Source organism: Coregonus lavaretus (assembly GCF_964263955.1).
Source record: "Coregonus lavaretus genome assembly, chromosome: 33".
Taxonomy (NCBI): Eukaryota; Metazoa; Chordata; class Actinopteri; order Salmoniformes; family Salmonidae; genus Coregonus; species Coregonus lavaretus.
The window spans coordinates 21,623,443-21,640,625 of record NC_140020.1 but is presented as its reverse complement, the minus strand read 5'-3'; the positions used below and the strand labels follow the sequence as shown (position 1 = coordinate 21,640,625).

At 41.3% G+C, this 17,183-nt stretch overlaps 1 protein-coding gene across 1 annotated transcript in view; it reads right to left on the bottom strand.

Annotated features, from left to right (window-relative positions):
* sgpp1a (sphingosine-1-phosphate phosphatase 1a) overlaps nt 1-16,841 on the bottom strand; it is a 32,416-nt gene extending 15,575 nt beyond the window's left edge. The window contains exons 1-2 of the mRNA XM_084151598.1: nt 15,773-16,841; nt 1,131-1,220 (exon numbers count right to left, since the gene is read on the bottom strand). Coding sequence (XP_084007724.1) covers nt 1,131-1,220; nt 15,773-16,588 — 906 coding nt within the window. The 5' untranslated portion in view covers nt 16,589-16,841. The remainder of the gene's footprint in view (nt 1-1,130; nt 1,221-15,772) is intronic.
* Between the last annotated feature and the right edge of the window lie 342 nt (nt 16,842-17,183).

Below are 17,183 nucleotides of genomic sequence, written 5' to 3'. Positions count from 1 at the left end.
CTCTTCATCACTCATCTTGAAAAAACAGATACTAAAAACTTGGCCATCATTAACACCATGGAAAAATCTAATGATTTATTATTTAAATATTCAAGTGTGTGGGCTACGGAGAGAAACAAAATGGTGTCGTTTCAGGCCATGTGGCAGGTGTGATGTCGTTGATGTTTGTATGATGTTGTCGTGTGTATGTTTTGTATTGTTTATAAAAGACAATAAAATCGTACAAAAAATATATATATATATAGAAATCAAGACTGCATGTGACTCTGTAGAAGGACTTGCTTTTTGTTTCTTCTGTTCCCTGTGTCAATTACACACGCTGCGCTGTTCATCAGTCACAATTTGACAATTTATAATATTGTCAACCATCAGACTGTCAATTTAATCTGGTCTTAAGTCTACATCTATATGTGTAAAATTAGCTTCGATGTAGTTTAGGTGTAGTTTTGATGGGTCATTATCAGCTGGGTAGGCAACTGTTGGGTGAAGGAGGGGCGAGGGGGGGGGGGGGAATAAAATGTCCTCCTAAAACTACTTATAACACAAATTAAGTTAGTGATAGACATTCTAACAACGTCAGTGTTTTAAATATACGTATTTAGGAAAAGTCAAGGGGGGCATGAATTTAAAATGGCCGAGATATATACAAAAAATATCTATTCACATGACATTCAAAAGACGATGTAAACTCCTGTAAACGTCCAACTACTGGAAAAGCGAGTCAGGTACAGGGCTTTTCTTTCCTGAAGCGGCAGTGTGTATTTTGAGCCCGACTTGAATATGCACTGAGGCAAATGGACAGAGGGTAGTCTACATTTGTGTCTGATTCTGTGTGGTGGTTATAATAATAATAAGTTAGTTTATAAAGTGCCCAAAGCACTACAAACACAGTATGAAAAACCTATTAACATAGAGATCCTATTATAGAATAAAGTGTTTCAATGAAGGCATGGCAAGATGGAAAACACGAGGTGAAACTATCGTGAAACGGAGCATGGATTCGGTTTGGATTGCAGGTTAAACCTTGAATGCCTTCAACAACAAATGTACAAAAATTTCTTAGAATGCATGTTTTTCACCCTCATATTTCAAGAAAGGTTCTTATTTGGTCTAAAATACAATTGACTTACCAGGACAGAGTGCATGCCCATGTAGACTCTGCTTACACAGACCAGGAAACTCCAGCAGATGGCCACACTCAAGCCAAACAGGAAAGGGTACTGTGAGCAAGGACAACAAAAGGGGAAACAGAGGAGGGGGGTTACTATAGTTCACATTAATGATTTAAAAGGTTTACCTATACATATCATTAGCTGTGCTTAACAAGCTGAATACCAATCAGTCACATTTACAGTGTTCTATCTCAAGTGTGTAAAAGCTATTAAATTACAGTCCTGGAGGGCCACAGCAGTAGGCCTATTGGTTGTTCATTATGGGTTTGATTCCCACGGGGGACCAGTATAAAAAAAAAATATGTATTCACTAACTGTAAGTCGCTCTGGATAAGAGCGTCTGCTAAATGACTAAAAATGTAAAATGTAATCCTTCATTAGGTTAGGCAATTCATTAAATCAGGGTCCGATTCAAACCCAGTGTCCGCTCTGGAGCGTGAAGTCACGAGCTCTGCTGGTCGGCTACTGAGTAGCAACCTAGCGGTGCCAAAAGCCCTGGTCTGCCCTAGAAAGAAAGCCTATGTACATTTCAATCGGCCAATCGCTGTTTTAGGCTCTAAAATTAATTTATCATGATCAAGTTCGATCTCCACAGTGAATTCTTTCAAAGTTCTCTACCAATCGAGATTTAATTAAATAGTGATCCATTCTGACTACTACATTTGTCGTCACACAGGACCACGTGCTGACACAGACCAATCACAGGCCAGCAGGCTACGAAGAGGCTTTCAGGCAGGATGAAAACGACTACATCGACCATGATCCTTTGCTAGTTACGGCTATTTTCACCATGATCCTTAGCAATTTTTGGGTGCCATTCAGCAATATGGCGCGCTTCAAATTCAAATACTTCCAGCTTCACGCGACATCAGGAGTTTTACATAGGAATACGTGGATGACGTCAGCGTTATCACTATCTACTGGTTTTAATGTCCATGGTGAAACCCGGTAAGAGAACTATCAGGCCAATCAAGGAAAGTAATTTATTGACCAATTAGACTAACTACAAGGAAGAAAAGAAAACAAGTTGTACAATGCCTTCGAGGGTCAGGATTGAATAGCCCTGTTGTCAACAATGTACAGTAATGAGACACTTTCCAAGTATCAGAATAGGCCTACGCAAAATAAAGTGATGATTAACAATGAACCATGCATTTTAATGCCATATACATTGCAGCTTTTCCCCAAGAGGTCTTTGCTTTTGTCGCCGTTCCCCTTCAAAAAAAACATCCTGAATTTAGTAATCAATAATTTAGTGATGTGGTATAGATTAATAGGCAGAGCCCCAATGTAATCTATAGAAAGATTATTTGGCAGACGGCTGTTAATATGTTTGACATTTGTATATAAAATGATTACAGAAAGTTAAAAGTTGTGATGTTTGTAACATTAAGATATTTATTTTGAGTCTGGTTAGGGATAGATCTAAATGGTCCAAAATAGGGGAGGGTTGTCCAACTTTTTTTGGCCAAAGGGGAGGTTTGTGTGTTTATTTTTAATTTTGGGGGTGGGGGGGGTTTGGGGGGGTTGTGCGTTTTTCCCCTGGTTTACATTTGCTCTTCTGCTCATATTTTCCCTATAAACAATGGCTTGACTTACTTTTGATATTACACTAATACAGTTTTTGAAACGTTTGTGAAGGTTTGGTATGGTGTGGCTATTATTAAGCTTTACCTTCTGCAGGCCTATGATTTGAAGGCAGTGCGCACCGGCGCTCCAACTGACTGACAGTTGAACTTGAGGTGAGGAAGAACGTTTTAAAACCTACCAGTTACTCCTACAATATATTGCTTCTCTTCATACAAAAATATTCAGACCGAAAGTTAACGAATTACCCTCCTTCTGTACGTATATACAGTGCATTCGGAAACTATTCAGACCCCTTGACTTTTTCCACATTTTGTTACGTTAATGCCTTATTCTATAATTGATTCCATCCCCCCCTTTCCAAATCATGTCCAATCAATTGAATATACCACAGGTATCAAGTTGTAGAAACATCTCAAGGATGATCAATGGTAACAGGATGCTCCTGTGCTCAATTTCGAGTCTCATAGCAAAGGGTCTGAATACTTATGTAAATAAGGATTCTAAAAACCTGTTTTTGCTTTGTCATTATGGGGCATTTTGTGTAGATTGATGAGGAAATGTTTCTATTTAATTCATTTTAGAATAAGGCTGTAACGTAACAAAATGTGGAAAAAGGGAAGGGCAGTACTTTCCGAATGCACTATGTATGTATGTTAAAATATGAATATCATACAGTGAACACCTAAGCCCTGATACATTTAGTGCTCAAAATCTGACAGCTGAACCGTGAGATGGACAATAATTGTTTTAGGAAATTAGCCTTAAACCCCCCTCAAAAAAAATTGGCTATAAAAGTTTTGCATATGCTACACATCGAAACAAGGAATAGTGTTTTTGTAATTTGATATAGGTTGTTTTTAAGGACACGTAAATGTGGCTCATTTGGCCAACATCCCTCATTTATTGAGGCGCTGGTTGGATCTGAATGCATATGGATGTCCATTCAATTTCTCAAATGTCTGGAAAATTACATTTTCTGAAGGAAACTCTGAAGATTTTAGACTACTCACATTAAAATCTGTCGCCAATTGGATGGAAACTTAGCTATAGACACCATAAAGACTCTGGCAAATGTGCTAGTCCAGTGTCCCTTTGATTATGCCTGCACATCATGGTTCACCAGCAGCCCCAAACATCTAAAGAATAAGCTACCAGCCAAACAAGCTTGTAAGAATTGTACTTATACTCCCCCCTTAAACTCATCTGGAGGTTGAGCATCTCAACCTCTGTAATGTGTCTATCTATGTAATTGTATATGTATTTATGTAAAATATAGGGACCACAATGGAAATAAGTCCGACTTTATTGCGCAATCCCATTCACTTAAAAAAATCTTTGTGATATATATGTATATATATTTTACTGACATTTATTATATTTTATCAATCAATCCAAACTGTGCAGCAACCATTTGATGAATGGAAAGAGACATCTGTTACAAAACACCAAAAAGTTGAATGACATTCGGAGATTGTCAAGCCAAGCCTTCAATACAAGGTAGGGAGAGATGTATTTTCGAGATTGACATAGTCTATTTATTGTGGTGTTGAAAACGCAAACCATGATATTGAAGTGCCCAAAGTCGGTATGCTTTGTTTATTGGTTGTGTAGTGCATTGGCACAGAAACCTATCGGTGGAAAATTGTTCCATACAATTTATATAATTATGGCATCAAAATGTTGAAAATCAGATTTCCCCCTAGCTGATCATTGTCTGCAGCCGGCTCTGATCGTAGTGTAATGAAACAGGCAGGGAGAGTGAGCTCATCTGTGGTGGTCGGTGAACCCTCAACCTTCTGGCCCGTAGGCCTGCGTGGCATCGACTGTGCCACAAAAGCATGCTGAAGTGGCAAAGTCGATATCCACATTTATAAACACAGGGTCGCTATAGTTACTGTTATTTGTGGTCGTAAACATTATTTTGAGTTAATTCTAAGACCCCCAGTACATTTGTCTGTTCCTTAGTGGTATGGTTTTTACTGCAGGGGCAACAGTGGTCAAGAATCAGGTCAATAGATGTAGGGGTCATGTAGGCCTAGATCAGTGATGGGCAACTCCAGTCCTAGGGGGCCGGAGTGGTGTCACACTGTTTCCCAATTCCTAGCAGCTTATTAAACTAATTGCATTCTAAACTGAAGATCATGGTTAGTTAATTATTGCAGTGTTAGCTGGGGCAAAAGTGTGACACCAATCAGGCCCCCAAGGACTGGAGTTGCCCATTCCTGGCCTAGATGATACTGAAACAGGCCTACTGTAAATCAGAATACGAAGCAAAAGTCTTGCTATATTTCGACCAAATAGGCTAAGCAAATTGCATCCATTTCTGTGCTGATCGGTCAACCGAACTGATAAAATAGAACCATAAAAATGGAGAGGAGTAGAAGGCCTTATTCTGTTGAATGCCATTGACAATGTCATGAGTAAAATGTAATGTGTGGGGACAGAATTTGACAGAAGCCTGCTCAACCCATCACACGGACTAGGCTACCGTTCACCCAGAACTGCAGGGAGATGCTAACTTCTCTTCGCTGGATCAACACACTCTTTAAACCTGCTGAACTGAGTCTGGCTCAATTACACAAGAGATAAGAGAGAGAACAGGCTGTTTCATTATCACAGTCATGTATTGGTTCTGAGATTAGCCACTTTTTCTTTTCCCATTAAGAGGGGATCACAACACATCTCTCCTGATATGACTGAGCCAGTAAGACTGCTTGCTAGCATATGGGGGAGGACTGTCGGGGCAAATGTACAAGCAGTAAGCCTACAGCACTGAACAGCAGGCTATTGTGCAATATGTAAGCAGCCACAAATGTTTCACTCTGTTTTCACTGGATAATTCGATACTTTGCGCGACCAAACTACTGAACTGGAAATCAGTCATTTTTAATGAAAGGAGGCAAGGCAAGGGTGTTGAGCTAGGCCTAAGCAATGTTTAAAGGTGACAGGTTTCCCTTTCTATATACAACATCTTAGTACATCATGAAATGATATGCAATAACATTTTGGTCAGAATAGATTTTGGATCATTAATATAACACTAAGAGAGGCATGATCAAATGTCAACATGCTCCTTTGGAATACTTGGATAATTCCATAAATCTGAAAAGGTTCAAAGTTATGATTGAATTGCACAACTTCACACATCTCTGAGCTCACATGCTCGATATTGTAATGTTGAGACCACAATCTGAACTATTTCACGTTTTACATTTGATCCAGTCCGGAAATAAACCGGTGCCTGGATGTTTAAGTAGTTTTCACTTTTCACTTGCGCTGCACAGTGACAACTGTCGGCAGTCAGTCACATTTTTGCAGCAAAATGAGAAGACAGACACTGTTTTCCATATACAGTGAGGGAAAAAAGTATTTGATCCCCTGCTAATTTTGTACGTTTACCCACTGACAAAGACATGATCAGTCTATAATTTTAATGGTAGGTTTATTTGAACAGTGAGAGACAGAATAACAACAAAAAAATCCAGAAAAACGCATGTCAAAAATGTTACAAATTGATTTGCATTTTAATGAGGGAAATAAGTATTTCACCCCTCTGCAAAACATGACTTAGTACTTGTTGGCAATCACAGAGGTCAGACGTTTCTTGTAGTTGGCCACCAGGTTTGCTCACATCTCAGGAGGGATTTTGTTCCACTCCTCTTTGCAGATCTTCTCCAAGTCATTAAGGTTTTGAGGCTGACGTTTGGCAACTCGAACCTTCAGCTCCCTCCACAGATTTTCTATTGGATTAAGGTCTGGAGACTGGCTAGGCCACTCCAGGACCTTCATGTGCTTCTTCTTGAGCCACTCCTTTGTTGCCTTGGCCGTGTGTTTTGGGTCATTGTCATGCTGGAATACCCATCCACGACCCATTTTCAATGCCCTGGCTGAGGGAAGGAGGTTCTCACCCAAGATTTGACGGTACATGGCCCCGTCCATCGTCCCTTTGATGCGGTGAAGTTGTCCTGCCCACTTAGCAGAAAAACACCCCCAAAGCATAATGTTTCCACCTCCATGTTTGACGGTGGGGATGGTGTTCTTGGGGTCATAGGCAGCATTCCTCCTCCTCCAAACACGGTGAGTTGAGTTGATGCCAAAGAGCTCGATTTTGGTCTCATCTGACCACAACACTTTCACCCAGTTCTCCTTTGAATCATTCAGATGTTCATTGGCAAACTTCAGACGGCCCTGTATATGTGCTTTCTTGAGCAGGGGGACCTTGCGGGCGGTGCAGGATTTCAGTCCTTCACGGCGTAGTGTGTTACCAATTGTTTTCTTGGTGACTATGGTCCCAGCTGCCTTGAGATCATTGACAAGATCCTCCCGTGTAGTTCTGGGCTGATTCCTCACCGTTCTCATGATCATTGCAACTCCACGAGGAGAGATCTTGCATGGAGCCCCAGGCCGAGGGAGATTGACAGTACTTTTGTGTTTCTTCCATTTGCGAATAATCGCACCAACTGTTGTCCCCTTCTCACCAAGCTGCTTGGCGATGGTCTTGTAGCCCATTCCAGCCTTGTTTAGGTCTACAATCTTGTCCCTGACATCCTTGTAGAGCTCTTTGGTCTTGGCCATGGTGGAGAGTTTGGAATCTGATTGATTGATTGCTTCTGTGGACAGATGTCTTTTATACAGGTAACAAGCTGAGATTAGGAGCACACCCTTTAAGAGTGTGCTCCTAATCTCAGCTCGTTACCTGTATAAAAGACACCTGGGAGCCAGAAATCTTTCTGATTGAGAGGGGGTCAAATACTTATTTCCCTCATTAAAATGCAAATCAATTTATAACATTTTTTACATGCGTTTTTCTGTATTTCTTTGTTGTTATTCTGTCTCTCACTGTTCAAATAAACCTACCATTAAAATGATAGACTGATCATGTCTTTGTCAGTGGGCAAACGTACAAAATCAGCAGGGGATCAAATACTTTTTTCCCTCACTGTAGTTAGCTAACTATAATAAATTACTTGAAATGACACTACTGTTTACAGTTATCTTTATTTATGGAAAGCGCTCAAGTGGTGAGAGTATTGAGAAAATCATTTTCAAAGCAATTTCGCCAGGAGAGATCATGGATCTTCTTGGCTAGCTGTAAGCCACACTTGGGAAAGCTAACGTTTGCTAGCTAGGTACCTTTACATTTACATCATTTAGCAGACGCTCTTATCCAAAGCGACTTACAAATTGGTGCATTCAACTTATGATAGCCAGTGGGACAACCACCTATTTATTTATTTTTAATGGGGGGTGGGGGAAGTAGGATTACTTTATACTATTCCAGGTATTCCTTAAAGAGGTAGGGTTTCAAGTGTCTCCAGAAGGTGGTCAGTGACTCCGCTGTCCTGGCGTCGTGGGGGAGCTTGTCCCACCATTGGGGTGCCAGAGCAGCGAATAGCTTTGACTGGGCTGAGCGGGAACTGTGCTTCCGTAGAGGTAGGGGAGCTAGCAGGCCAGAGGTGGATGAACGTAGTGCCTTCGTTTGGGTGTAGGATCAGAGCCTGAAGGTAAGGAGGTGCCGTTCCCCTCACAGCTTCTACCCCCAAGCCACCCGGACTATTTACATTGACCACCCCATTTGTTTTTACACTGCTGCTACCCGCTGTCTATTATCTATGTATAGTCACTTCACCCCTACCCACATGTACAAATTACCTCGACTAACCTGTACCCCCGCACATTGACTCGGTACCGGTACCCCCTGTATATAGCCTCGTTATTGTTCTTTTATTTAGTTACTTTTTATTTATTTTTACTTTAGTTTATTTGGTAAATATTTTCTTAACTCTTTCTTGAACTGCATTGTTGGTTAAGGGCTTCTAAGTAACCATTTCACGGTAAGGTCTACACCTATTGTATTCGTCGCATGTGACAAATAAAGTTTGATTTGATCAGTGGGGATTATGAAGTAAATGTATGCAATGTCCACTGAAACATAAGTGGGTATCCGACGTATACCTGTGTATACCCTCCACTACACCACTGGTTGGTTCCACCATGCTAATCATAACCACCATTGATAATGTAATCAGTGCTCTGTGTGTGTTTGTATTTGTGTGTGAACGACCAGTATTTTTGATGAGGGGCCAGGAGCTGATCTACACTGCCATGCCCATCAATGGGGCGCTGGCAAAAACCTAATCTCTAGCCTCACCTCTTGCCTGCTCACCAACGGCTGTCGATGGGGAGACACAAATTAGTTAGGTTTAGTCTGACCTATTCAAACTTCAACAGTGACTGTGTATGTGGTCACAGATGCATGTTATGTGATCCTGACCAATTGACAGGCTTGATGCTGACGTCTCTGAATGGAGAGAGACCTGACACTAACATTACAATTTTACTTGACAACTTTTACGTGTATGTTCTTTTATTAATTATTGAAATGAATGGTATTAGTCGATACCCTGTGTATTCTGCACGAGGATCAGGGAACTTCTGTTGTATACGGGAAACCACACAAGAAGATATGACCACTGACATGTTTACCAAGGTAGCCCCATTACCACCAGACAAAATGCAGATAGGCACAGTATCTGTATCGGCTGGGAATGACAATGAAAGCTGCACATTGTTATATTAGCAGAACACTGCTTCTATGGTATTATGTAAAGGGTTGTTTATTCTACATGGACCTGTTACTACATTTGAAAGTTATCAAAACACTTAGTTTAGAATATCTACATAAGTTCAGCAATTGCATTCTTCTCATATTACTCAGTAGGCTACTGACCTATTCAAAGCTTACTCCGGCATATCACCATACATCTGCCTGTAGTTATTGAACTCAACCTGCAGGTTTGTTTGTTGGATTGAGTGGGGGAAACAGCTGCGGGCAAGGTTCAGACAGATGGGTGTGTCCTGGTGGTGGGGGACACACCCAAGAAACATCCATATCAAATCACACCCCCAAGCCAACTAAGGGTTGGCTTCTGTCATGGACCCCAGCATTTCTTGAGGAGCAAGCCAAAAAACAAGGCCAAATAAGCAGGTGCAGTTCCCCTTTATTGACCGGTATACACCCACACATTCTGTTGTTGGGGTACACCCACACACACCATTCCAACACAGAAAAGCTGCTTTTTAACATCCTTAGGGTAAGTGTACCCAGAGCCATATATTTATTTATTTTCAATTTCTTTTTAGTCATTTAGCAGACGCTCTTCTCCAGAGCGACTTACAGGAGCAATTAGGGTTAAGTGCCTTGCTTAAGGGCACATCGACAGATTTTTCACCTAGTCGGCTCGGGGATTAGAACCAGCGACCTTTCAGTTACTGGCACAACGCTCTTACCCACTAAGCTGCTTAGAGAGTTAGGCCAACTTTTTGAATATTGTTCTAATCCTAAACATTAAATTACATAACATTACATGGGGAATATTTAAACAATGCTAAGGGGGAGCTAACATGGCTGCCATATAATTTTGTAGTAAATGTATCATAATGCTCATTCTAGACATTCAGTTCAAAAATATTTTTTTGAATAGGCCGTGGCTATGGAGTTTCGCCCCCCTGGAAACCTCTTTCTTAAATCTAAGCATACAGATCACATTATGAGCATGTGTTATTTTAGGCACTAAACGTAGCTGCTGCTCACACTCCCCCTCCCTTCATGTTTTGCTCTTTACTCACCCTTTTCTGAACCATGACGATATAGCGTATGTCTCCGCCTCATATTTCTGAACAGCTGAAATAAAATCTCAGCAGCGATTTGAACGAACATTCCAAAACATATATTATGAAGGTTACAACCTTCTGTCTGTCTGTCTGTAGTAACGGATATTGCAGTTAGACATGCAGGATGCAGTCCCTACACGTCGGACACATTTTGTTTGGTGTAGGCTAATCTTTATACTTGTTGCCAGTTCCTGAAAAAAGAACACTACTTGACCTATTGTCTGCCTCCTGCGCAGCTTAGTCAATGTCTGCAATGATGATGAAATAATAACATTCAATTGCTAATTAGACTGCTTATCCGTGTCTTGCTGCGTTCCACCTCTGGGCAGCCAAACGTTCTAGGCAGCCGAGCATGTATTCGGACCAGTAAAAAGTCTGACAATGGGCGAGTTCATTTTTGCGTTGCCCGGTGCCATAGTTATGCCATATGCTGATATTGTGGCGGGAGTAAATAGCTGCATGTAACTCAGCAGCTAAGAACATGAAATCGGTAGACTGCCTGTTTGTGTCGCACTTATGTTTGCAATACTGACAACAAAGTTTGTACAAACATGTAAATAATGTATTTTATGTAAAACATGTAAATACTTTACGGCTGACCCCATTTAGTCGACTGGTCAATTGTTTGTTCGATAGGCTGTTGGTTGAACGAGATTTCTTTAGTCGAGCAGTCAGTCGCAATTGGGGGGGATGGCACAGGCCATCACTAAGACGTGCTATTGACATTGTATATGGTTATATTATGTAAGAACAATAGTGCAACACTAATAAAAAAGCATTCTCCCATGTTGGATAGCAGTCACTATCCACGGTTCTGAAACATCAGTGCGCTGTTGAATTGGTGTCTTTTCCTAGACCATGTTGCTATGTGCATAATAGCAAAGTTAAACAGCATATTGGTGTTGAGAACAAAGTGGCGGAGGCAGCATCGGAGTGAGGAGACGAGAAAACAGCCCTTGCCTTAATTGTCTAAGAAAAGTGAGGAAACCAAAAATAATATGAATCTAACTGCACCCATTTGTCACACATAATATGCACGCAGCTCTCGCTCCTATACCCACTTTTTTATTGATCTCATTATTATTACAATTATTATTATGATCCTCATTATAATAATAAGTAATGTCATTATCATTAGTAGGCTTAGTATAGCAGCCCTGTATAACCACCGTCAGAAAAAAAAGATATTGTAATCTAACAGCACCTGTTTGGCACACATAATATGCACGCAGCGCTTGCTCCTTACCTATCTTTTATTTTCTTGATCTCCAATAGTTTCCACAACTAACAACTAAGTCAAATTTCTTCCACACATCTGACTTCCCATTTCCCTTCTGCGTAACCAGTAAAAATTCCCCAGTTTTGAGTTTATTTTTCACATCCTCCGCATCCATTTTGCTGTCACATGTGTTTCCTAAACAAATGAAGGATTATGTTGTACCTTCAGCAACATGGACAGCGTGATAAACACTGCTGCAGCAGGGAGGAGAGCGAGACAACACAGGCACTCATTTTACATACAGTGCATTCGGAAAGTATTCAGACCCCTTAACTTTTTCCACATTTTGTTACGTTACAGTCTTATTATGAAATGGACTACATTTAATTTTAAAACTAAATCTACACACAAATCCCCATAATGACAAAGCAAAAAATATATTTTTTTGGGGGGCAAATGTATTAATAATAAAAAACAGAAAGAGCTGGCCGCCCGGCCAAAATGAGCAATCGGGGGAGAAGGGCCTTGGTCAGGGAGGTGACCAAGAACCTGATGGTCACTGACAGAGCTCTAGAGTTCCAGAAGGACAACCATCTCTTCAGCACTCCACCAATCAAGCCTTTATGGTGGAGTGGCCAGACAGAAGCCACTCCTCAGCAAAAGACACGACAGCCCGCTTGGAGATTGCCAAAAGGCACCTAAAGGACTCTCAGACCATGAGAAACCAAGATTGAACTTTTTGGCCTGAATGCCAAGTGTCACATCTGGAGGAAACCTGGCACCATCCCTACGGTGAAGAATGGTGGCGGCAGTATCATGCTGTGGGGATGTTTTTCAGTGGCAGGGAGACTAGTCAGGATCGAGGGAAAGATGAACGGACCAACGTACAGAAAGATCCTTGATGAAAACCTGCTCCAGAGTGCTCAGGACCTCAGACTGGGGCGAAGGTTCACCTTCCAACAGGACAACGACCTTAAGCACACAGCCAAGACAATGCAGGAGTGGCTACGGGACAAGTCTCTGAATGTCCTTGAGTGGCCCAGCCAGAGCACAGACTTGAACCCGATCGAACATCTCTGGAGAGACCTGAAAATAGCTGTGCAGCGACGCTCCCCATCCAACCTGACAGAGCTTGAGAGGATCTGCAGAGAAGAATGGGAGAAACTCCCAAAATCCAGGTGTGCCAAGCTTGTAGCGTCAAACTCCAAGAAGACTCGAGGTTGTAATCGCTGCCAAAGGTGCTTCAACAAAGTACTGAGTAAAAGGGTGTGAATAATTATGTAAATTAAATACATTTGCTAACATTTCTAAAAACCTGCTTTTGCTTTGTCAGTATGGGGTAATGTGTGTAGATTGATGAGGCTTTTTAGAATAAGGCTGTATCGTAACAAAACGGGAAAAGGTGAAGTGGTCTGAATACTTTCCGAATGCACTGTAGCGCAGAAAGTCTGAGCCCAGCACAATTAAATCAACTGTGGTCAGACTCCCTCTAGAGTCATTTGTATGTCTTAATTATTTTATCAAACAGTGTGCTTAAAGCATCAGACAAGCTCAGTGTATATAGTTGATTGTAATAAAACACATAGGGTGTCTATATATAGAAAAATACGCAGTACCAGTCAAAAGTTTGGACACACCTACTCATTCAAAGGTTTTTCTTTATTTTTACTATTTTCTACATTGTAGAATAATAGTGAATAAATCAAAACTATGAGATAACACATATGGAATCATGTAGTACCCCAAAAAAGTGTTAAACAAATCAAAATACATTTTATATTCTTCAAAGTAGCCACCCTTTGCCTTGATGACAGCTTTGCACTCTTGGCATTCTCTCAACCAGCATCATGAGGAACGCCATTCCAACAGTCCTGAAGGAGTTCCCACATATGCTGAGGACTTGTTGGCTGCTTTTCCTTCACTCTGCTGTCCAACTCATCCCAAACCATCTCAATTGGGTTGAGGTCGGGTGATTGTGGAGGCCAGGTCATCTGATGCAGCATCATCACTCTCCTTCTTGGTCAAATAGCCCTTACACAGCCTGGAGGTGTGTTTTGGGTTATTATCCTGTTGTTGAAAAACAAATGATAATTCCACTAAGCGCAAACCAGATGGGATGGCGTGTCGCTGCAGCATGCGGTGGTAGCCATGCTGGTTAAGTGTGCCTTGAATTCTAAACAAATCACTGCCAGAGTCACCAGCAAAGCACCCTCACACCTCCTCCATGTTTCACGGTGGGAAGATCATTCGTTCACCTACTCTGCGTCTCACAAAGACACGGAGGTTGGAACCAGAAATCTCACATTTGGACTCATCAGACCAAAGGACAGATTTCCACCGGTCTAATGTCCATTGCTTGTGTCTCTTCTTCTTATTGGTGTCCTTTAGTAGTGGTTTCTTTGCAGCAATTCGACCATTCAGGCTTGATTCACGCAGTCTCCTCTGAACAGTTGATGGTGATGTGTCTGTTACTTGAACTCTGTGAAGCATTTATTTGGGCTGCAATCTGAGGTGCAGTTAACTCTAATGAACTTACCCTCTGCAGCAGAGGTAACTCTGGGTCTTCCTTCCTGTGGCGGTCCTCATGAGAGCCAGTTTTATCATAGCGCTTGACGGTTTTTGTGACTGCACTTGAAGAAACGTTCAAAATTCATAAAATTTTCCGGATTGACTGACCTTCATGTCTTAAAGTAATGATGGACAGTCATTCCTCTGCTTATTTGAGCCGTTCTTGCCATAATATGGGCTTGGTCTTTTACCAAATAGGGCTATCTTCTTTATAGCACCCCTACCTTGTCACCTGATTGGCTCAAACGCATTAAGAAGGAAAGAAATTCCACAAATTAACTTTTAACAAGGCACACCTGTTAATTCCCATGGGGGGCCAGTATAAAAAAAAAAAATTTATGCACTAACTGTAAGTCGCTCTGGATAAGAGCGTCTGCTAAATGACTAAAATGTAAATGTAATTGAAATGCATTCCAGGTGACTACCTCATGAAGCTCGTTGAGAGAATGCCAAGAGTGTGCAAAGCTGTCATCAAGGCAAAGGGTGGCTACTTTGAAGAATCTCAAATATAAAATATGTTGATTTGTTTAACACTTTTTTGGTTACTACATGATTCCATATGTGTTATTTCCTAGTTTTGATGTCTTCACTATGATTCTACAATGTAGAAAATAGTAAAAATAAAGAAAAACCCTTGAATGAGTAGGTGTGTCCAAACTTTTGACTGGTACTGTACGTTTAAACATTTCGACCAATCGGTCGAAAGAACAGACAACTCTCGTCGACCAAGATTTATTTTAGTAGGGACAGACATTTCTGCATGTAGCCTACTCTCCTCCTGAAAAAAATACCATGATTTTTTAAAATAAAAAATAAAATAATAATATGCCATTTAGCAGACGCTTTTATCCAAAGCGACTTACAGTCATGCGTGAATCGCGCTTATGCTTACTGAGGCATGGAATGCAATAGATCGAACAGTTTTGTGTACAACATGAAGTTTGTAGGCTACACCAGTGACCAGACAAACGTTATGAAGAAGAGGGCGCCGCGGAGAGCACAGCAGCTACTAAGGCAGCAGAGTACGCACTCAGCAACATTTTAAAAAAAACAATCCTGCACATGCGCATTAATATCCGTATTTTTAGCCTGGGCAAATTAGAATACAGAAACGCTGTATCCCGTAGCCTCTCCATGGGTTTTATTTATTTATCCCCATTTAATGCTAAAGCCCCCATGCAGTCTTTTTTTTTTTTAATTATCACTTTGTCTAATAAATCACTGTGTTTATTTATATTTTATGTAACTCCAAAATATATTTGGTCATAATTTATTTCCCTGAGCCTCCTCCGGCCACTGAAATGCTCAGTCCGACCGTGTGTGGGCGTTGGGATACACATTTGAATATATTTACAGTGCCTTCAGAACGCATTCATACTCCTTGACTTAGCCCGTGTTTTAAATTAAAATCGTTCGAAAATGAGGTGGATAAATGTTTCATGAGTTTAGTTCAACTATCATCAGAATCCCAAAATATACTCAATTGTTTGTAAACATATTATAGTTTCAAAACATGGTGACCATAGCCAAGGTTTGATGCATAGCCTACCTGCCAGCGTCCATACGTGAGTAGGAAGAGAGAGAAAGGGATTGCGGTCCCGGACATGGCATGCGTTGATGGCATGCTGTACTCTGAGTTGTAGAACACCTCCACTTTAACCACAGGCGGAGATGCTGGTCGCGTCCAGCGGACAATGTCTTTGGTAGATTGGCCGAGGAAAAGATTCCAAATCCAGACCACAAGGATTCGCCGGCTGACAAAAGCATCTACGTTCCAAATTAGAAAGGGGAAGAAAACAAGGAAGAACATCTCGTTGCCAAGCTCGGACCCGAATGTGAAAAGGTAGAATAGGAACTTATTGTGAATAATAAACTCCTGGCCTACATCGCCAGTCAGTGAGTTCCGGCGAAGAGGTTTGACCCTAGAGTCCACATTCTCGCTGTCACTCTCGACCGCTTTGGACGGGTACCCAGTCATTCTACAGCCGCTACTTTGTCTGTTTTCCTCATGGGAGACGATCTCTTGTTCGGTTGTCTCCCCCATCCCAGACACCAGAGCTGTTCCATTTTGCAGGTCGTTTGAACAGTCGTTATGTTGTTCTCCGGGAGTTACGCTTTTTCTTTGCCGAGGACCTTCGATTTGCTGTTCGCCAACAGCAACATGTTCCTCGCTGTTTCCACTTTGGTCCTGGTGGCGTTTCACGCAGGCACAGTTTAAATGAATATCATGTTCCCATTCTTTCCTGATCAGTTTGACTGGGAATGTGCCTTGGACACCACATAGCTTTTGAAATGATGCTACATGGTGTGCGTCTTGCAAATACCCGCAACACCGTATGAACATAGTTTTTAGATCTTTCGCCATCGTACGTCTGACACAAACTAGTTTAGCTAGCTAGCCGCCCTCCAAATCACATGCAAGATGGTGTCTCGTTCGCTACTGTACGTAGCTTTCCCAGACAAAACTGAGGAAATACGATAACCTCCAGTTTAACAGGTGAAAATTCGTTGGAATACAAAATGTCCGTTAGCTAGCATAACTGCTCATCCGTACCAGTTATGTCTGTGGCCGTGTTCGAGAAAAACAAAACCGTGATATACATGAAGCTAACTGCAATAACGATTAGCAACAATGGAATTTGTGGTTTGACTTCAAAATAAAAGTCCCTAATTGAAAGTGATGCAAACGCATACAAATAGTGGAATCATGCCAGATTTGGACTAGACAATGCTAAACAAGGTCGGAATGTTGTTACATAATTAAAATACAATCATTCAGTTCGCCAAAATCCACTTTAGGCACCTCCAATAAAATCACTAATTACTGCCACGCAGGTCGGCTGATCAAGCAGCAGTACAGTATTACATTTTAGTAATTTAGCAGAGGCTCTTATCCAGAGCCATTTACAGTTAGTGAGTACATACATTTTCATACTGGTCCCCCGTGGGAATCGAACCCA